At 41.4% G+C, this 18,823-nt stretch overlaps 1 protein-coding gene across 2 annotated transcripts in view; it reads left to right on the top strand.

The window, feature by feature from the left end:
• The window catches only part of SLC15A4 (solute carrier family 15 member 4), a 60,063-nt gene that overhangs the window by 31,044 nt on the left and 10,196 nt on the right, over positions 1-18,823 (top strand). Inside the window, exons 2-6 of one of the 2 annotated variants that reach the window (XM_089653718.1) lie at positions 968-1,263; positions 6,100-6,265; positions 7,911-7,982; positions 10,286-10,454; positions 13,775-13,933. In XM_089653718.1, the coding sequence (XP_089509844.1) occupies positions 968-1,263; positions 6,100-6,265; positions 7,911-7,982; positions 10,286-10,454; positions 13,775-13,933 (862 nt within the window). The remainder of the gene's footprint in view (positions 1-967; positions 1,264-6,099; positions 6,266-7,910; positions 7,983-10,285; positions 10,455-13,774; positions 13,934-18,823) is intronic. The other variant, XM_089653719.1, reaches the window with a different exon arrangement.

The raw sequence follows: 18,823 nt of genomic DNA, 5'->3' as shown, positions 1-18,823 counted from the left end.
CCGAGCATGCGGGTTGGGGGGGGGTGACGAGCGAGCACCCCCCGAACCATACCAGGCCACATGCCCTCAACATGGGGGTGCTTTGGGGCAAGGGGGCTCCCAGATCCCAGCCCCCCCATGTGAATGAGTATGGGGTACATGGTCCTGCTACTCATTCACAAAAAGTGTAGTGCGTAAAAAGACAGGACACTGTCTTTGACAAGCCCTTTATTAAATGAAAAGAGTAAAATGTCCCCCGCAGTAGATCCAACGTCAATCACTGCCCACCGCCGACCCAAAAAAGAATTAAAAAAAGCTCCGCTTCTGATGATGGCACCTGGCCACCTACCTGCTCTCGTGGTTTGACAGTTCTTAAATATGTAAGGGGCGGGATCACCCAAGTGACCCCCCCCCCCCTCCCCATGTGACTTCATTGATCAGTAGCTTTGAAATAGTGCTACTTCAGTGCGATTTGGAACTTCGATTTCATTGTGGCTTGTGACTCATTTTATCAGAAGTCAATGCAAGTCGCAAACATAAGTACTTGTACAAATGCTTAGTATCGGCACCGATACTGGTATCGGTGCAACCATAGTTAGAACCTATGTTACATTTTTGGTTTTGCTTTCTCTTTGCTTCCTATCCTTCTGACATTTTTACAAGATAGGAATTGGGGGTAGGGGGGTAAATTTATGGGCACAATAGTAGAACCAGTGAGGGAAAGTCTCCTTCCCAGTGGGGAAAAGGATTATCATAAAATCCTGCCTGAGAGCCTAACTTCACTGTCCTATCCAATTGCATAAAATGCAGCTGTAGTCCTACTTTGTTGCTTTCTCCTAAATCCTCAAGTTGATTCTGTGTAAAGGCACTCTGCACTGATGCGCGTCTGTCCTGTTTCCCTGCTGTACTGTTTGTGAACTGTTTTTAATAATGGGAATTATCTGAATGGCGGTTTAGTAATGAATTCTTGTTTTTGTTTTCTGCTTAGGTCAAAGACTGTGGACCGGAAGCAACGCGTAGATTTTTTAACTGGTTCTACTGGAGCATTAACTTGGGTGCAATCGTCTCTCTGTGTGGGATAGCTTATGTTCAGCAGAATGTGAGCTTTCTCATTGGATACATTATCCCTACAGTTTGTATCTGTGTTTCCTTTCTTGTGTTTTTGTGTGGACATGCCGTCTTTATTACCAAACCAGCTGATGGAAGTGCCTTCACTGACCTGTTTAGAATATTGGGATACTCCTGCTGTAGGCGGAAACGATCAACGGAAAACTCAAGGCACATGTATGTATAATGTTCTGACTGTAGGAACATGTGAACATTAAATAAAAAATATCTTTATATATATTACACACGTCCATATATATTTGGACACGGGTACAATTATAGATTTTTCAGGTATTTACCAAAACATATTCAAGCTATAGTTATATAATGGATATGGGCTGAAAGTGCGCACTCTCAGGTTTAATTTTGAGGATATAAATATCCACATTGGAGAGGGTTTAGGAGCTACAGCTTTTAAGAGTAGATAACCCCCCCCCCTTTCAAGAGACCAAAAGTAATTGGACAATTGAATCAAAAGCTGTTTTATGGCCAGGTGTGGGCTACTCCTTTTTACCTGCTTAATTGAGGAACAAAGGTCTGGAGTTGATTCTAAGGCTGGCTATACACTATACAATTTTCTGCCCAATTTTCTTTAGATTTACCTTCAACTGTGTAGTGCAAGGGCCGCTTAATTGGATACAAATGAACGTGTTTAGGTTTGACCTCATGTTTTTGGTAAATTCAAAGCCTTTTTCTAAAGGAGAATTGTATAGTGTATGGCCAGCCTAAGTGTGGTATTTGGAATCTATTGCTATGAACCTACATCATGTGTTCAAAGGAGCTGTCCATGCAAGTGAAACAGACCTTTGTAAGGCTTCAAAACCTAAACAAATCCATCAGAGCAGCAACATTAAGAGTGGCCAAATTAACAGTTTGGTACATTCTGAGGAAAATGCACTGGTGAGCTCAGCAACATAAAAGGCATGGATGTCCACGGAACACAACAGTGGTGGATGATCATAGGATCTTCTCTATGGTAAAACACTCATTCACAACATCCAGACAAGTGAAGGACACTCTCCAGGAGGTGGGCGTATCATTGTCAAAGTCTACAATCAAGAGAACTTCACGAGAGCAAATACAGAGGGATCGCCACAAGGTGCAAACCATTCATAAGCCTGAAGAATAGAAAGCCAGATTAGACTTTGCCAAAAAACATCTAAACAAGCCAGAGCAGTTCTGGAAAAGCAGTCTTTGGATGGATGAAACTAAGGTTAAGCTGTACCAGAATGACGAAGAAAAAGTGTGGAGAAGGCGTGGAACAGCTCATGATCCAAATCGCACAACGTCGTCTGTAAAACATGGTGGGGGCAGTGTGAAGGCATGGGCATGCATGGCTTCCAGTGGCACTGGGTCATTGGTGTTTTTTGTGACAAGAATCAGCCGGATGAATTCTGCAGTGTTTAGAGATACGGTCAGCCCAGATTCAGCCAAATGCAGCAAAGTTGATTGGACGGCGCTTCACAGTACAGATGGACAATGATCCAAAACACGCTGCAAAAGCAACTCGGGAGCTTTCGAAGGAAAAGTGGAATATTCTGCAATTGCCAGGCTAATCACCTGATCTCAACCCAATTGAGCATGCATTTCACTTGCTGAAGGCAAAACTAAAGGCAGAAAAGACCCACAAAGAACTGAAGACCGCTATAGTTAGATCCTGGCAAAGCATCCGTAAGGAGGAAACCCAGTCCTTGCTAATGTCCATGGGTTCCAGACTTCAGGCAGTCATTGCCAGTAAATGATTCTCAGCAAATTATTAAAAATGAACATCTTATTTATGATTATATTGTCCAATTACTTTTTGGTCCCTTGAAAAAAGGTGGGATGGCTACTCTTATGAGCTGTAATTCCTAAACACTTTCTCCAATTTGGATGTACATACCATCAAATTAAACCTGAGTGTACTTTCAGCCCATCACAGAAGTACACCCCCTCACATTTTTGTAAATATTTTATTCTCATGTAACACTGAGGAAATGACACTTTGCTACAATGTAAAGTAGTGAGTGTACAGCTTGTATAACAGTGTAAATTTGCTGTCCCCTCAAAATAACACACAGCCATTAATGTCTAAACCGCTGGAAACAGAACTGAGTACACCACTAAGTGAAAATGTCCACCTGTTTTTTAGGATGGAACCTGTAACATGTTTCTCCTTGTGACAGCAGTACAGGGAGAAGTTCCCTGTACCTGTTGACTTTTTGAAAACAGTGCGGCCGTGTGGGGCTACGCCCACATGGACACGCCCTTCATTCACAGAGCTCTTTGAATGAGCTATGCATGTAGACAAAAACATACTAGCAGGTAAGGTGAGTAGTAACAAGTAGGTTTCCATTAGGGAGGGAGACCTGGAAGTATTCCAGTCAGGCTTTGGAAGGTATGTAAATGGCCTACACCTATAGAAAGGGTTTTCAACTTTAGTCAGCTGCGTAGTTTGTAGTTAAAAAAAAAAAACCTGCATAGAAATTTATTTTTTTTTCTATATAAAGGCAAGCTAACCCTTTAACCACATGCTGCCCAGCCACCGCATATAAACGGTGGCAGGGCGGCGCTCGTAGGCAAAAGAACGTTTTAAAACGACTGCCTTCAAAACAGGTAGGGGGCGCGCGCCCGCCCTGCCTGTCCCGCGGGTGTCAGCAGCAGGTCTCCGCCGCCGGGTCACGGCCAGTTTTTACCGGCCGTTTTCCCGCGATGAGCGGTAATCACTGACGCAGAGCAGGGCTGCATTGTTTACACACAGCCTGCTTTGTGACAGTTCGCCGACAAGCTGCAGAGGGAGAGAAGAGTTTCTCTCCCTCGATCATCTCCCCCTCCCTCCCCCTGTCCAGTACACACCCCCGCCCCTAGTAAAACACTCCCCTTACACAGCAAATTCTAAAAATGTTAACCCCTTCCTCCCCAGTGACAGTACAGTTTCAGTGGGTTTTTTTTTTCACTGTATTGGTGTCACCGTCTATGTCAGTGACCCCAAGTCAGTTTCTCCCCCCCCCCCCCCCCCCCATGTCAAAATGTCCGCCGCAGTCCCGCCATATGTCGTTGGTCGCCGCCATATGTTGCTGATTGCCGCTATTATTCGTATAAATAAAAATTAAAAATCCCAGTATCTTTCCCGCCATTTGTAAACGCTATAACTTTCACGTAAACCAATTAATTTACACGTATTGGGTTTTTTTTTTTAGCAAAGACATGTCGCAGAATGCATTTTGGCAGAAATTTATGACTAAATTTTGATTTTTGCATTTTTTTTTTTTTTTTTTTTTTTACTGGACATGTTTTATAGCAAAAAGTCCAAAATATTTTTTTTTTTTTTCCTCAATTGTCTTTTTTTTTTTATAGCGCAAAAAATAAAAACCGCACAGGCGATCAAATACCACCAAAAGAGAGCTCAATTTGTGAGGGGAAAAAAAGGATGTAAATTTCATTTATGTACCGTATTGCATGACCATGCAATTGTCTGTTAAACTAGCGCAGCGCTGTATAGCAGAAAAATGGCGTAAATTGCAGTATTTATACCATAGTTTGTAGACGCTATAACTTCCACACAAAGCAATCAATATACACTTATTGGGATTTTTTTTTTACCAAAAACATGAAGCAGAATACGTCTTGGCCAAAATTTATAACCAACTTTGAGTTTACTATATTTTTTTTTTTTTTTATAGCAGAAAGTAAAAAATATTATTCTTCAAAATTTTTGGCCTTTTTTTTGTTTATAGTGAAAAATAAAAGGCGCACAGGTGATCAAATTACACCGAAAGAAAGCTCTATTTGTGTGAAAAAAAAGGACGTAAATTTCATTTGGGTGCAGCATTGCATGACAGCGTAATTATCAGTTGAATTAGTGCAGCGCCGAGTAGCAAAAAGAGGCCTGGTCATTAAGGGGGGGTAAATCCTCAGGAGCTCAAGTGGTTAAAGCTGGACTCCGGAAATGCGAAAACTAACACATTTATAGAAGCTATCAGTGAAAAGCAATTTATGAATCCAGCTCCTCTGGATCTGCAGAATTGTTCATTGACTTAAAATGATGAAGCCAGAGAATCAGCATAACAGCCAGCCAGCTAGCCTATTCAGGTAGAGGTAAGCATTGGCAGATTGCATATTGATAAAAGATGCCTGGTAACTGATCTGTCAGTGCTATAGGGAGCTGTACAGTGCACATTATCCTCATGGACAGTACTATAGGTGTAGTTTTATATTTTTAACCACCTCCCGTCCGGCCGGTTTTTAAACTGCCCCCTGCTTGTGCGCGCTCCCTGGAAGCGCACAGCACCGCAAATCAGTGCCCACTGTGTCCTCCGGACACAGTGGAACACCAATCATCATACGGGACCTCTGTGCGAGGTCCCGATCACTGATTGGCCAATTAGTGATCACATGCAGAGTAGTAAGCAAGATGCCACTTCTGACATTGCTTACTGCGTGTGAAATCTGTGAATGATCAGAGGTCACATGGTACAAGGCTATTCACAACAGCCTTGTACCATGTGACAAGCTGTGACCAATCACAGCTCACACAATAGTTCTCAATGGCTGAAAGAATGCAGCCAGAGAAGGAGAAATTTTTTCCAGTCTTTATGGGTGTAAAAGCAATGTATGTATGTAAATCCATCACCCCCAAGTAGTACAGTCTACTGCTAGGGTGACAGTCTGTAAAAAAAACATTTATATAAAAAAATTAAATTCTTGGTTATGAACTAATTTGGGTTTTTTTTTTTCCCAAAATTTTTGGACTTTTTTAATTTTACATAGCAAAAAATAAAATTTCCAGTGGTGAATAAATACCACCAAAATTTTATCTGTCTCATAAAAATGCTAAAAATTCATATGGGTACAGTGTTGCATGGCCACACAATTGTCATTCAAAGTGTGATGGTGCTGAAAATTGGCCTGGACAAGAAGGGGGTGAAAGTGTCCGGACTTGAAGTGGTTAAGTCCCTAATGATTGCTCAAGAGATGACATGCTATATTGTATTTTTATATTGGTGTAAGATATTAACAGATCTTTATTTTAAGCAGCCAAACAAATGGTTCTCATCGGCCTAATCAAAGTATCTTGGATATGGCCAAAGCTTCTCGTGGAGGACCGTTCCGAGATGATAAGGTAGAAGATGTTAAAGCCCTTGTGAAGATAATACCAGTCTTTTTGGCCCTAATTCCTTACTGGACTGTGTATTTCCAGGTTAGTATTTTCTTTCTTAGGCCATATATTTTAATACTCTTGCTTCTGGGCCCTTTACAATCAACTAGCTATGCTTACTATTATGGATATATTACTATTAGTATTTTTTAATTTAATAACTAAATGGTCAGCTTGCCTTAACACCTCACCACACACCCCAAGAATAATCGTTATTCCCATTGCTGACTAGGCTTGGGTATCTGCCAAAACTTGCCTAATGATGGAAATGAGGAACTTGGGGTAGTTTTTTAACCTGCCATCACTATAATCAATTTAAGTGACCAATGTTGTTCTTCCTTCTGTCCCATTAAACAGTAGGTAAGCCAGTAGTGAACAAAATTGTTGTAGCCGTTAAGGGAAAGAGAAATGAGGTCATTTTAGCTTTGCAATTTTTCTGTACAGGGTCATTCTGTATCATTCCCTTTTTTATTTATTTATTTTAGTGTTCAGTTCCTTTTTTTAGGGATTGCTAATGAGCTGTGGCATGGAGGGGGCAATAAAGAGCTTACAGCAGCATCTATGGGCATGTTATATTACGTGGTATAGGTTGCCTTAATGCCCCTTCTTTCATGCATATGACCTATAAAATATTCTTACAATATGTGCTTGGCACCACGCAAGTACATTAATGTTCAGCATAGGGTGTGTGGTGTTTTTTTTTTTTTTTTTTTTTTTTTAAGGTGTTTATTGATTTTAATAAGTTTGGTTCAGCTGATTTCTTAACCCTATAGCAGAAATGCTGCTACAAGGCGGCACGGGTGCGCAAAATCAGAGAGACTGCAATGAAGTTTGTTAAAATCCTTGCAATGCACATAGATCACCCAGAGGAGAATGCTTTTTTTTCCCTCAACAAAAGTGGAATTGCTTTCTAGCCACATGTTTTCCATGCTATAGCGGAAAGACTGCTACAGCACGGTCATTCAGTTCTGGGAAGGCATCATATGATGACCTCCCAGAACCACGCTCTCATCGCTTTCTGTGATCGCTGTGTCCTTTGGACACATCTGATCACATGACACTGTAAAGGGCCAATCACAGTGGCTTTTTACCATGTGATCGGCTATGTCTAATTGCAGCTGATCACTGTGTAAACGCACTTGATGGTTATCGGCAGTACTTTCCTCATGCTGTCACAGCAGAAGGAAAGTACTACCGATGACCATGAAGTGTGAAAGGAGACATCTACACTGATTGGGCACTGATTATCCGTCTAGCCCCAAAAGTGCCCATCGGTGCTGCTGCTCTGTGCCTACCAGTGCTGCCAGTCACTGCCCTTCAGTACAGCCTCATCAACACACATCAGTGAAGGACAATAATTACCTGTTTGCAATTTTTTGATAGAAACTAAAATTTGTTTTGTGCAAAATAACACCCAGTGGTGTTTTAAATACCACCAAAAGAAAGCTCTGTGGGGAAAAAAAGTCGTATGGGTAGAGCGTTGCATGACCGTGCAAATGTCATTTAAATTGCAACCACACTGAGAGCTGAAATTTGGCCTTTTCAGGAAGGGGGTAAAAGTGCCCAGTAGGCAAGTGGTTAAACTGAGCTTTATTTAGCAAATGTGCATTGTAATGTCTGTGACCTAAAGCCTTCAAATCGTACTTTAGTAATTATAGTGAAGTACAAACAATGCTTTCTATTGTAGATGCAAACCACATACGTCCTTCAGAGCCTCCACTTGTTAATCCCGCAGATATTTGACCGTGAAAATCATACGGTAAGCTTTATTTAAATATATCAGAATGGTGTATTATAATCATTTATGTGGTCTTCATACAACCCTGTCTCGCTGATTTCTTTACATTCCTCTCCCATTGTGGCATTTCTTTTTTTTTTTTTTTTTTTTTTTTTTTTTTTTTTCCCATCAAATTTCTCCCTTGGCAATGAATACTGAAAAGCTATATTTCACCTTCAGCAGTTGTTCCTAATTGGAACCTTTTAATTACAAAAAGTGCCAGTTCCATTGAACATTGTGTTTTGTTTGATGTTTTAATTTTCAAGGAAAGAATCAACTAGCTCCAAGAATTTGCTATCCTCCCCTTCTGCTGTAATTACCTTGCTGTTCTTCTTTTTAATGTGAAACTTTGCCTTGCATTTCTTTATGCCTGTGTCCATTGCATGTCAGGTGCACCTGTTGATGAATTCTGAATGATCTCAGAAATGTCTCAAACACCACAGACACAGGCCTTAAGGAAAATTAACAATTTTACCTTTTTATGTTGGCTCCACCAGCAGCATAGTCCCATCTTAACATCACTCATTTCCTGCTCTATTTTGGCCACTGGGCATAAAGAAACTGCCTGCTACCGGATAAAGGGTGACTTCCACATGACTGTGCTGATGCTTGTTGATTGGCTATCGGGTACCCAGTGCTGTCACATGGGATGGGGGGAGAGACCTCAGCCCTGTGCAAGTTCCTTTTTCTGATTTGCAGTTTACATAGGGCTTTCTCTTGTGGTCAAAGTGCTAGGGAAGTATGTACATGGTATGTGCAACTGGTGGGGTCCACCTTCAAGTAAACATTGCTTTTTCCTGCATGGGAAAGCATGCAAAGCACAGGTTCACTTTAAATGTCAGGAAGGACATTTAGCCTGGACCCAAAGCTGAAGCATTATGGCAGTGAATCTTTTGAGTAATACTTCTGGGTATTCATAAAATCACAATCTGATTCAACATTGTATCATGCAGTTGAACCACAAAAAGCAGATATTAGAAGCATTTATATTGACAAGCTGGACCACACTTTAACCACCACCACTGCCTCCTGAAGTGTGCTACAAAATGCTGTTATTGAACTGATGCAACCCTTTCCAATCCATTGCATTTAATTTAGAGCATTGAATTTTGTGTTTGATGGCTTTCAGTTAGTGCATTTACCTAATTTTTCCTAAATGCATCAAGTCACTTAGGTACAATCTAGGACATTCCTGGGAGTTATTGTAAGTATATTCAAGTGGTATTCCTATAAATATTCAACATAGCAAATGTTTGATTTTGCCATTCATAAATCTAAACATGTCAATATTATTCTGGCAGACTAGGATTTTGCTGCAGTTTCTGTTCCAAAATCTATACCAGTCCAACATTTGAGACATGTCAGCTTCTCTGCCAGAATATTGGAACACCTTAATAAAAGTGTCTGGGCACAAGGTGTCATTTAAATTTGGGCAATTGTGTTATTCTGTGTCTAGACAACATGCTGTTTGAAAAATGACTCTGTAGACAAATACAGGTTTGAATTTTTTTGCCATTATGATCGAACTTGCAGCCAAAAAGTACAACTTGGTGGGTTTCCCGTAAGGCCAATACAATGGCTTTCAGCACAGAGGACAAATCCTTTTTTTTTTTTTTTTTTTAAAAAGCAGTTTCTTTACAGTACAGTAGAAAAACGCATAGAATAGCGTCTAGGTATAACCACCTAATGTGATAGTATGACATGAATTAAAATGTTACGGACATGTCAACAGGATAACTACAAGGTGCATTTTTCACGTTTGCAGGTAATTAGAAGGTAAATGGAGTCTAAACAAATGCAGCCACCACATTTAATGACTAGAAAGCTGCAATGTTACATTTTTGGGTTTGATACCGTTGTAAAGTACGTATTCTAGGAATAACTGGCAGCATTGGTGCAGGGAGTAAAAGTTTTTTTTTTTTTAGATTGAAACATAGTTTCAGATTTTTTATTTTAACATTTTTAAACTCCACTCACTTAAATCTTGCATACCTTTTTCAGACACTTTTTTATGCATACCTTTTTCAGACACTTTTTATGCATACCTTTTTCAGACACTTTTTTATGCATACCTTTTTCAGACACTTTTTTATGCATACCTTTTTCAGACACTTTTTATGCATACCTTTTTCAGACACTTTTTATGCATAGACTCCCATCAGTCATCTGCCAATGTTGACAGAAGCTGAATTTTTAGACTTGGTCTGCAAAACTGTTAATGGACTACTGAACCAGCTAGTCATTTAGATGACCGGTTTAACTTTGTAACCCATTTTGTGTTTCAGTTTCCAGCAGCATGGCTCACCATGTTTGATGCAGTTCTCATTTTAATCCTAATCCCCCTTAAAGATAAGGTGGTGGACCCAGTTTTGAAAAGGAAAGGCTTGTTACCATCATCACTAAAGAGGATTGCTGTGGGAATGTTTTTTGTAACCTGTTCAGTCCTGGCTGCAGGTAAGAATGGAGTGCCCAGGTCTGTATACGTTGCTTCCATCCACAATTCTCTACTGTTGTAGGGCATTTATTTATGTATGGGACTACTAAAACTGATCGATCTGTCACAGGAGTTTTCCTGTTGAGAGCTTTACAGCCATTAAACCCACATTTCCATTAGCATCATAGATCATCTTTATCCTGTGCCAACTAAGGTGCTTATTTAACTGCCTCCCGCTATATAAGGTAATGACGGGCTGGTGGCGGCTCTCATTCTGAGTGTCATATGACGTCCTCCCACTTTAACTGCTTGTGCATGCACCAATCCCCTCCCCCCGGTCCCTGCCAATCACAGTAAAGATCCAATGACACACCATATCCTGTGATCAGCTGTGTCCAATTACAGCTGATAGCATGTAAACAAGGAAATGCCGGTTATCGGCAGTCCTCTCCTCCCACTGAGCGCGTGGGGAGAGCCGGTAAGCAGCATTCAGAGGGGGCATCGGTGCCACCTGTCAGTGCCTATCCATCAATCCCACATCAGTGCCCATCAAAGCTGCCTTTCAGTGCTGCCTATCAGTGGCATACATGAGTGCTGCCTTTCAGTGCCCATCACTGTAGCTTCATTAGGGCACATCGGTGAAGGAGAAAAATTATTATTTACAACATTGTATAACAGAAACTAAGACTTTTTGACAAAAAATTTTAAACTTTTTTTTTTTTTTTTTGTTTAGCAAAAAATAAAAAAACTTGGTGATTAAATACCACCAAAAGAGAGCACTATCTATCTTTAAAAAATGATGAAAATTTTGTTTGACAATTGCGTGGTCATGCAGCACTGTACCCAAAGTGCGTCAGCGCTGAACACTGAAAATTGGCCTGGGCAGGAAGGGGGCAAAAGTGCCCTGTAAGCAAGTGGTTAAAGTGTATATAAAGCCACAATTGTTTAATTCTGAAATGGGGGGGAAAAGAAGAAATGAGGATAAGGATACTTATCTATATGCTTCTCTGCAGATTTGTCACTGACACAAAAGGCAAATTTTATAATTGCAACCAAGAAAAGGGGAAATCTTCCAATTGGGACAACTGTCTAAAAGAGTAACTCCCCAGACTTGTAGAGATTTCCTCTTCCTGTGGTGTGTCCAAGACAGGAAGTAAAAGAAAACTGAGATCTGACTATGATGTATGATTTCATTGTGACTTACTGCCACTCAGTGCAACTTCAATAATGCATTTTAATGTGTATGAAGTCGTACAAAAATGGTACAGGAACCCTTTCTGTCCATTGAAAGACATGGGATGTGACTTGTCATGCAACTTGCCACTTTGAAGTCGCATGACAAGTAGCATTGGTGTGAACCAGAGGCTTAGCCCTTCCCTACTCTAGCCTACATTTAACCACCTCCAGTCCGGCCGTTGTATATAAACGGCTGGACGGTGGCAGTGCAGGGATGGGTGGCTGTTTATAAATGGCCTCCCCGCTCCCTAGGAGCACCCAGCACCTCGATCCAGTGTCCTCCAGACACGGGAACATCGCTCGTCGGACGGGACCTCTCTGCGAGTTCCCGATCATGTCATCACTGATTGTAATCACAGATTTCACACGTAGTGAGCAACGTCAGAAGTGACATCTTGCTTACTACTTTGCATGTGATCACTGATTGGGCCAGAGGTCACATGGTACAAGGCTATTCACAACAGCCTTGTGCCATGTGACAAGCTGTGACCAATCACAGCTCACACTGTAGTTCTCAATGGCTGCAAGAATGCAGCCAGAGAAGGAGGAATGATTGCTTTTACAGCCTTTATGGGTGTAAAAGCAAGCTGTGGATTAAAAAAAAAAAAAAAACCACCCCCCCACAAGTAGTAGTGTTACTATGGTAACACTGTACTGCTAGGGTGACAGTGTATAAAAAAAAAACATTAATATAAAAATATATTTTTGGTTAACTTTTTTTTTTTCTACATTTTTGGATTTTTTTTCATTTACATAGCAAAAAAATTCATATGGGTACAGTGTTGCAATTGTCATTCAAAGTGTGATGGCACTGAAAGCTGAAAATTGGCCTGGACAGGAAGGGGGTGAAAGTGTCCAGACTTGAAGTGGTTAAAAAAACTAAAGTTTATGTATAGCCAATTTTTTTAATAAAGTGAACCTGGCATGTTTATGCAAGTAGCGGTCCGCTTTTGTGGTTTCTGGCTCTGTTCTGCCCCTACAATTTTTGTGCACTTCAATATTGGTGCCCTTGTACATTTGTGATGCCCTCTGGAGAATGATCACACCATTTGCTTTTCAGAGAGCATTTAACAGGTGGTGAGGTTGTGTATTTTGCTCCTGTAAATGCAGCACTGCCACAACACAAGTGCTTTGCACGCAGTTGTGGCTCGGCCCCTTTGAAGTCAATGGGTGAGTTTGAAGGGCAGTTCTGTCTATCAAACTCTGCTCCCCAAGTTTATAAAAAAAGTTGAGGCTGCAAAGCATTGCATATACAGCATGTGAACAGCCCTGTCTGACTGTTGCTAGGATTTGGGGGGCGGGCATAACATTTTACCAACTTACTGTTTTTACTGGCTACCAGTGTGAAAGAGCCCCATGTCCATCAGCAAACTAATAGGGGAGAAAAGAAGTGAAAGGGGGGGTCAAAGCCAAACACAGAATCTCATCACTGTGTGCATAACAGAGGGACAGTGATTTCTGAGTCAGGAGATGCAACGTGATATGGCAGCTTCTTGGATGTATCCTGTTTTGACAGTAAATGTCTCTGCTTTATTTTGGAGGCTTGCAGATTCAATTCACTTTTTAGCGTAAACCTGAAATTGCTACTTCTAAAAATGCTGCTTACCTGGCTGTCCTTACCCCTTTTGTTTAAGTTCTTTGATCATTACACTGGAGAAATACTGCTTATCTGGCTGTCCTCCCTATCCTCTTGTTTTGGCACTTTGAGTATTAACTGGAACAGGTATGCAGTTAGACTGCTGACTTCTCTTTCTGACGTTATTGATCCACATATCTGTTCTGTCATTGATAAGTAGCCAGTAAGCTGGTACATGGCCAGATATCTAGTATTTTCAATAAGGAAGTGGACAATGGCAGCCTCTCATGACAGATTTACTTGAAGTCTGTCACCGGACCCTGCTCTTAATTCATGAGCAGTGGTGCAGTTTTGTGAATACCAGCTTAATAAACCGAAGATTTCTAAGACAACCACCCAAGCTCCAGAAGTAGATTCCATTGAGATGAGCATTGTGCAGATAAAACTGGGACTTTGATAGTGCCGATTTATTGATCATTTTCTCTCCAAATAAAACTGCAGTGTTTACTTTTGTTTCTGTGGTTGCAGGTTTTCTGGAAAGTAAGAGACTGGAGATTGTAAAACGGGGGGATACGGAGATCCAACAGATTGGAAATGTCACATATTATGCTGCTAAACTTCCCATATGGTGGCAGCTACCTCAGTACCTTCTCATTGGAATCAGTGAAATATTTGCAAGTATAGCAGGTAAGTGATTTGCAATGTGTTTGTGTACTTTTCAATCCGAACTAAAACATGAAAAACTGGATGTGTCCTAGTCATGGGTGTGGAAGGGGAAAACCCTTTCCACTGGTGGCTATCTGCTTTCTGTTAACCTTTTTAGCACACCATTGCTTTTTTTTTTTTTTTTTTTTTTTTTCCCCTTTTCACTCTGTTAAAGCATGCGTGAAATGGAAGGTGGAGAGTTTTTGTTACTGTTTTTTTTTTTTTTTTTTTTTTTTTTTTTTGCATTGAAACATAACTGCACTGAGGTCTTTGCTTGCAGATTGCTTTTGTGCTGTATTGTATTGCTGTCTGCAGGCTATGACTGGTATTGCAGTAAGGACACCTAATAATATTGCTCAGAGCTGCATCATTGCTGAAGACTGTTGCCAGAATTCAAACTTACAGCAAACAATAGCACTCTGGATTTACATTTTATGGGCTTTATTAGTTAATGACAGAATTGGCAATAAAGGACTGTAAAATATGAAACCTTGTTGTTTTTCAAAAACCATTCCCCATGTAGTTGTAATTAGTGTCATTGGTGGAAAGAGAGTTACATAAACTAAAAAAATACAAATTTCAGAAATGCATTAATATCGAGACTGTTATATTTATATTTTTTTGAGCAATGTACAAAATAAAAATAAAGGAACACTTTGACAACACCATCAGATCTCAATGGGAAAACATATCATGCTGGATATCTATACTGATATGGACTGGGTAACTGCCTGCATACTCTCCACATGAGTCCAGGCATTGTCGTGCACCAGGAGGAACCCAGGACCCACTGCACCAGCATAGGGTCTGACAATAGGATTTCATTCCAATACCTAATGGCAGTCAGGGTGCCACTGTAACTTTGTTCTCCTTTAAGCCTCTTTATGGGGACTTTAAAGAAAAATAAAATGGGGACAATCTGCAGTGTAAGCAAATTTAAACAACTTTATTGAGATCAAACCAGTGTAAAATTAGGCCATATGTCCAACGATCCTCCAGACACTTTAAAATAAAGTAAGATAACGTCACCTTGAAAATCAAGCCCGGGGATCCACTCATCCACACGCACTGCAAAATGTAATCGGAGTCTCCTTAAAAGCACATGCTTTCAGGCCAACAGTCTACATCAGTTAATGTTGCTAAAGAGGATACAGTATTTGGGCAGTTAAAAATCACTCATGGAGTGATATAGTGACTGGAGTCTGAGAACGGTGGCCTGATATTAGGGCAATAACAGGATGCTTATCATATACAGCAAATCAAAGCACTGGATGCAAGGTTAGTGTATCCCCAGAGAGTTAGAGCTGAGACAATACAGATTGAACTCTGGTACACCAGTGTCCAATATAGTCCTATTTCCCTTATGGAAGTACTGATGGGTAGGGCAGGCTGTTAGCCCACTGCATGGGCGTGATAGTGAAAAATTGGATGGAATTCGCATCTGTCCAGGTACAGCTAGCACCCTGTGCATCTAGCACAATTGTCTGTCATTTGACAGCAAAGGAATGATCGAAGTCATCCAGTAAATTATGGGTAAAGTGTTACCTGTATAGTGTGGAGGGTCCAATGACCAAAGATTATATTTGGTGATGTTGGCACGGTAGCAGCTACGCTGCATAAAATGCCTGTGGGCTCTCACACTCCAGTGTACAAGTTAGGCTCCCCTCGGTGATATCCAGTCCTCCTTACTGTGGATGTGGCACTTTGGAAGCGAATGTGGTGCTTTTGTGCGGCTGATGCTTTCCAGTTCACCTCTATATGCCAGCCAAAAGTTTCGAGAACCTGCTGTCAAGCGGTAGCTCGGTAAAGGGATCCAAAAATCTTCATGAGTGGGAAAGCAATAGTAATGCTAGCGATGGGCGGCTAGGAACATCGCTGTCGGTGGGTGGTGGTGCCCAGCTAGTTGACGCTGCCTATGTCAACACGTTTCTCCCAGGTGATTGTGTGCTTTGTCTGGATTTACACCTCACCGGCGTCTTAAAGGGACTGACAGCCTTTTCAACCAATTGTAGTGGCCAAGGGTGGTCCCATGTTTAAAAACAGCAGTCATAGAATATAAAAATGGTATTGAAAGGGAAAACCAATAAACCACGTGACATTTGGATTCTAACATGTCTCAGAAGGCTGTCAAAACTCATAGACCAAATACATAGCCGAAGTACACTATTCATTCAACATCACATTTTCATTCTAAACTGGACATAAACATCCGTGACATTAAAAGGGATATTTAATCTAACATAACACAGAGCATACCCTTATGTAGGGACTTTTGAAATTAAAGTTTTAATTAGAAAGGAAAGAGTGGGGTCATGGTTCCAGGAATACTTTTTAAACTCATTTCATTGTTAAGTCCTTGGGGAATCCGAGTTGGAAGTTTGAATATCCTGCTCCTTTTTTATTTTTTCAGTAACACACAGTATTAATGTGTCCTTTTTCTGTGAGACATTTTGAGGGCAAAAAAAGCCCTTGACCCTCAACCCTGTAATTTGACCTTCATGAAATACAGCGAAATGTTGGGCCAAAGCCTCATTTAGCCTATGACTCTTTAAAGTGCTCAACTCTAATACGAAGTTGGCGCTCTTGTCTTGCTCACGTAATATTATTTATTTTTTTTTACATGGGCACTCGAGAATATAAAATGCCCTAGTTGTGGCGCAGTTTAAATTGTCCAATTTGGTAGCTTTTCTTCCCTTCAGAGTCTGAACGGCTTAGTTCTTTGCACAAATTTGCAAATATTTCCATGTCCAAGGAAACATTCCTTTTAATTCTCGGAGGTCAGTTAGCCAGGTTCTGCCTGTTCTAACGGACTCGGACTGTACCAGCATATCATTTTAGGTTTTTGGCCCTCTTGGCTACCTTTTTAAAGGGTCTTGGGCCCTCAATTGCTTGCAAACCTTAAAACGTGTCAATATGTGCCAATGCCTATTGAAGATCTTGCGTACTTCATTCCAATGTGTACCGAATTGGATGATTCTCACTGGACCATCATTTATAGGCCACTGTCTAGCATATAGAGGTCTGTGCAGTCCCTCCATGGATATGCCTCCCCAGACAATCACTGACCCACCACCAAAACAGTCATGCTGAACAATGTTACAAGTGGCATAACTTTCTCTATGGCTTCTCCAGACCCTCTTCACATTGGTCACATGTACTCGGGGTGAACCTGCTCTCATCTGTGACAAACACAGGGTGCCAGTGGCAGACCTGCCAATTCTGTTCAATGACAAATGCCAATCGAGCTCTCTGGTTCTGGGCAGTGAGCACAGGGCCCACTAGAGGATCTCTGGCCCTCAGTCCACAGTCATGAAGTCTGTTTCTGATTGTTCAGATGCATTCACACCAGTTGCCTGCTGGAGGTCATTTTGTAGGGCTATGGCAGTGCTTATCCTGTTCCTCCTTGCACAAAGGAGCAGATACCGGCCCTGCTGATGGGTCGTAATCTCCTGGATTCTCCTCCATGCTCTTGAGACTTTGTTGGGAGACACGGCAAACCTGGCAGTGGCAAGTATTGATGTGCCATCCTGAGGAGTTGGACCCTAGCCAAATGCAAAACTAGTTAAACTCCGAAAAGATGAGTAGGGAAAAAAAAATGTCAGTGGCCTCCACCTATAAAACCATTCCTGTTTTGGGGGTAGTCTCGTTGCCCATCTAGTGCACCTCTTAATTTCACCAAAGCACCTGAAACTAACAACCCTGTCTACTACTTAAGCTCCTGGAATATTGATCTGGTCAGTTAATTGACTTGATGCTATACCCAGAATATACAAACAAGGTATGCAGCGCTAAACAGATGCTATAAAGAAAACACTGTTCCTAATGGTTCTGTAGGAACAAAATGATAATAGCCTGTCCAAGTTCCCAGTATGGTAATTAAACAATGTAGACTTGTAGGAAAAAATGTTAATAACAGCATAACATCAGCGTGCAATCCTGAAGATACCAACAAAATTATACGCTTACCACAAGGGCATACAAACTGAGCGTTGTATGTATATACTCAGGTGTGTCCTCAATGGAAAGAGGAGCCTGGTTCACACTGCGGACAACATCCAGTCACTAGGATAAGCACTCGGGGGATGTCAGCACACGCTCTGGGGGTCACATCCAGCTCACCGGTAGGTCCAACGACGTCCAGCCTCACGGTATATACTCCTCCTATGGTGGTCCACCTTTCATGACTGTCAAATAAAATCCTTTAGTACTGCACACTCGGCACACCAGCTGATCCCTAGGGCTTCCATCTTTTTCCGGTCTTCATTTGAGGTTTGCTCTTTTTGTCCATTTGAATGTGCTCTGGTTTCACTTTATCAGGGCACGACCATAAACGTACTCTGTGCAGTGCATGTGCAGCTCACAGTATATTGCTGCCAGGCAGGGAGAATAATCAGAGCTAAATGCTAATATTATAAACCAGCATAAAGCGCTTTTGCTCTGGGAGTGATTGTGCTCACATGTGGGCCTGCTGACCAATACACATGAAGGAATCAAGAGCAGCAAAGTGTTGCAGAGTATTGCTCCCTGGAGATCAAGTTTTTTTTAAAGCCAATTATCGTTTCATCAGCCTGCTGTCCATTTGAATGGACAAAGTGCAAACCTCAAATGAAGACCGGGAAAAGATGGAAGCCCTAGGGATCAACTGGTGTGCTGAGTGTGCAGTACTAAAGGATTTTATTTGACAGTCATGAAAGGTGGACCACCATAGGAGGAGTATATACCGTGAGGCTGGACGCCGTTGGACCTACCGGTGAGCTGGATGTGACCCCCAGAGCGTGTGCCGACATCCCCTGAGTGCTTATCCTAGTGACCGGATGCTGTCCGCAGTGTGAACCAGGCTCCTCTTTCCATTGATGACACACCTGAGTATAT

The sequence above is a fragment of the Staurois parvus genome, unplaced genomic scaffold, assembly GCF_062004578.1.
Source record: "Staurois parvus isolate SC_StPar_1 unplaced genomic scaffold, SC_StPar_1.0 ptg000719l, whole genome shotgun sequence".
In the NCBI taxonomy this organism is placed as follows: Eukaryota; Metazoa; Chordata; class Amphibia; order Anura; family Ranidae; genus Staurois; species Staurois parvus.
This window is presented reverse-complemented; position numbering and strand designations above follow the sequence as displayed.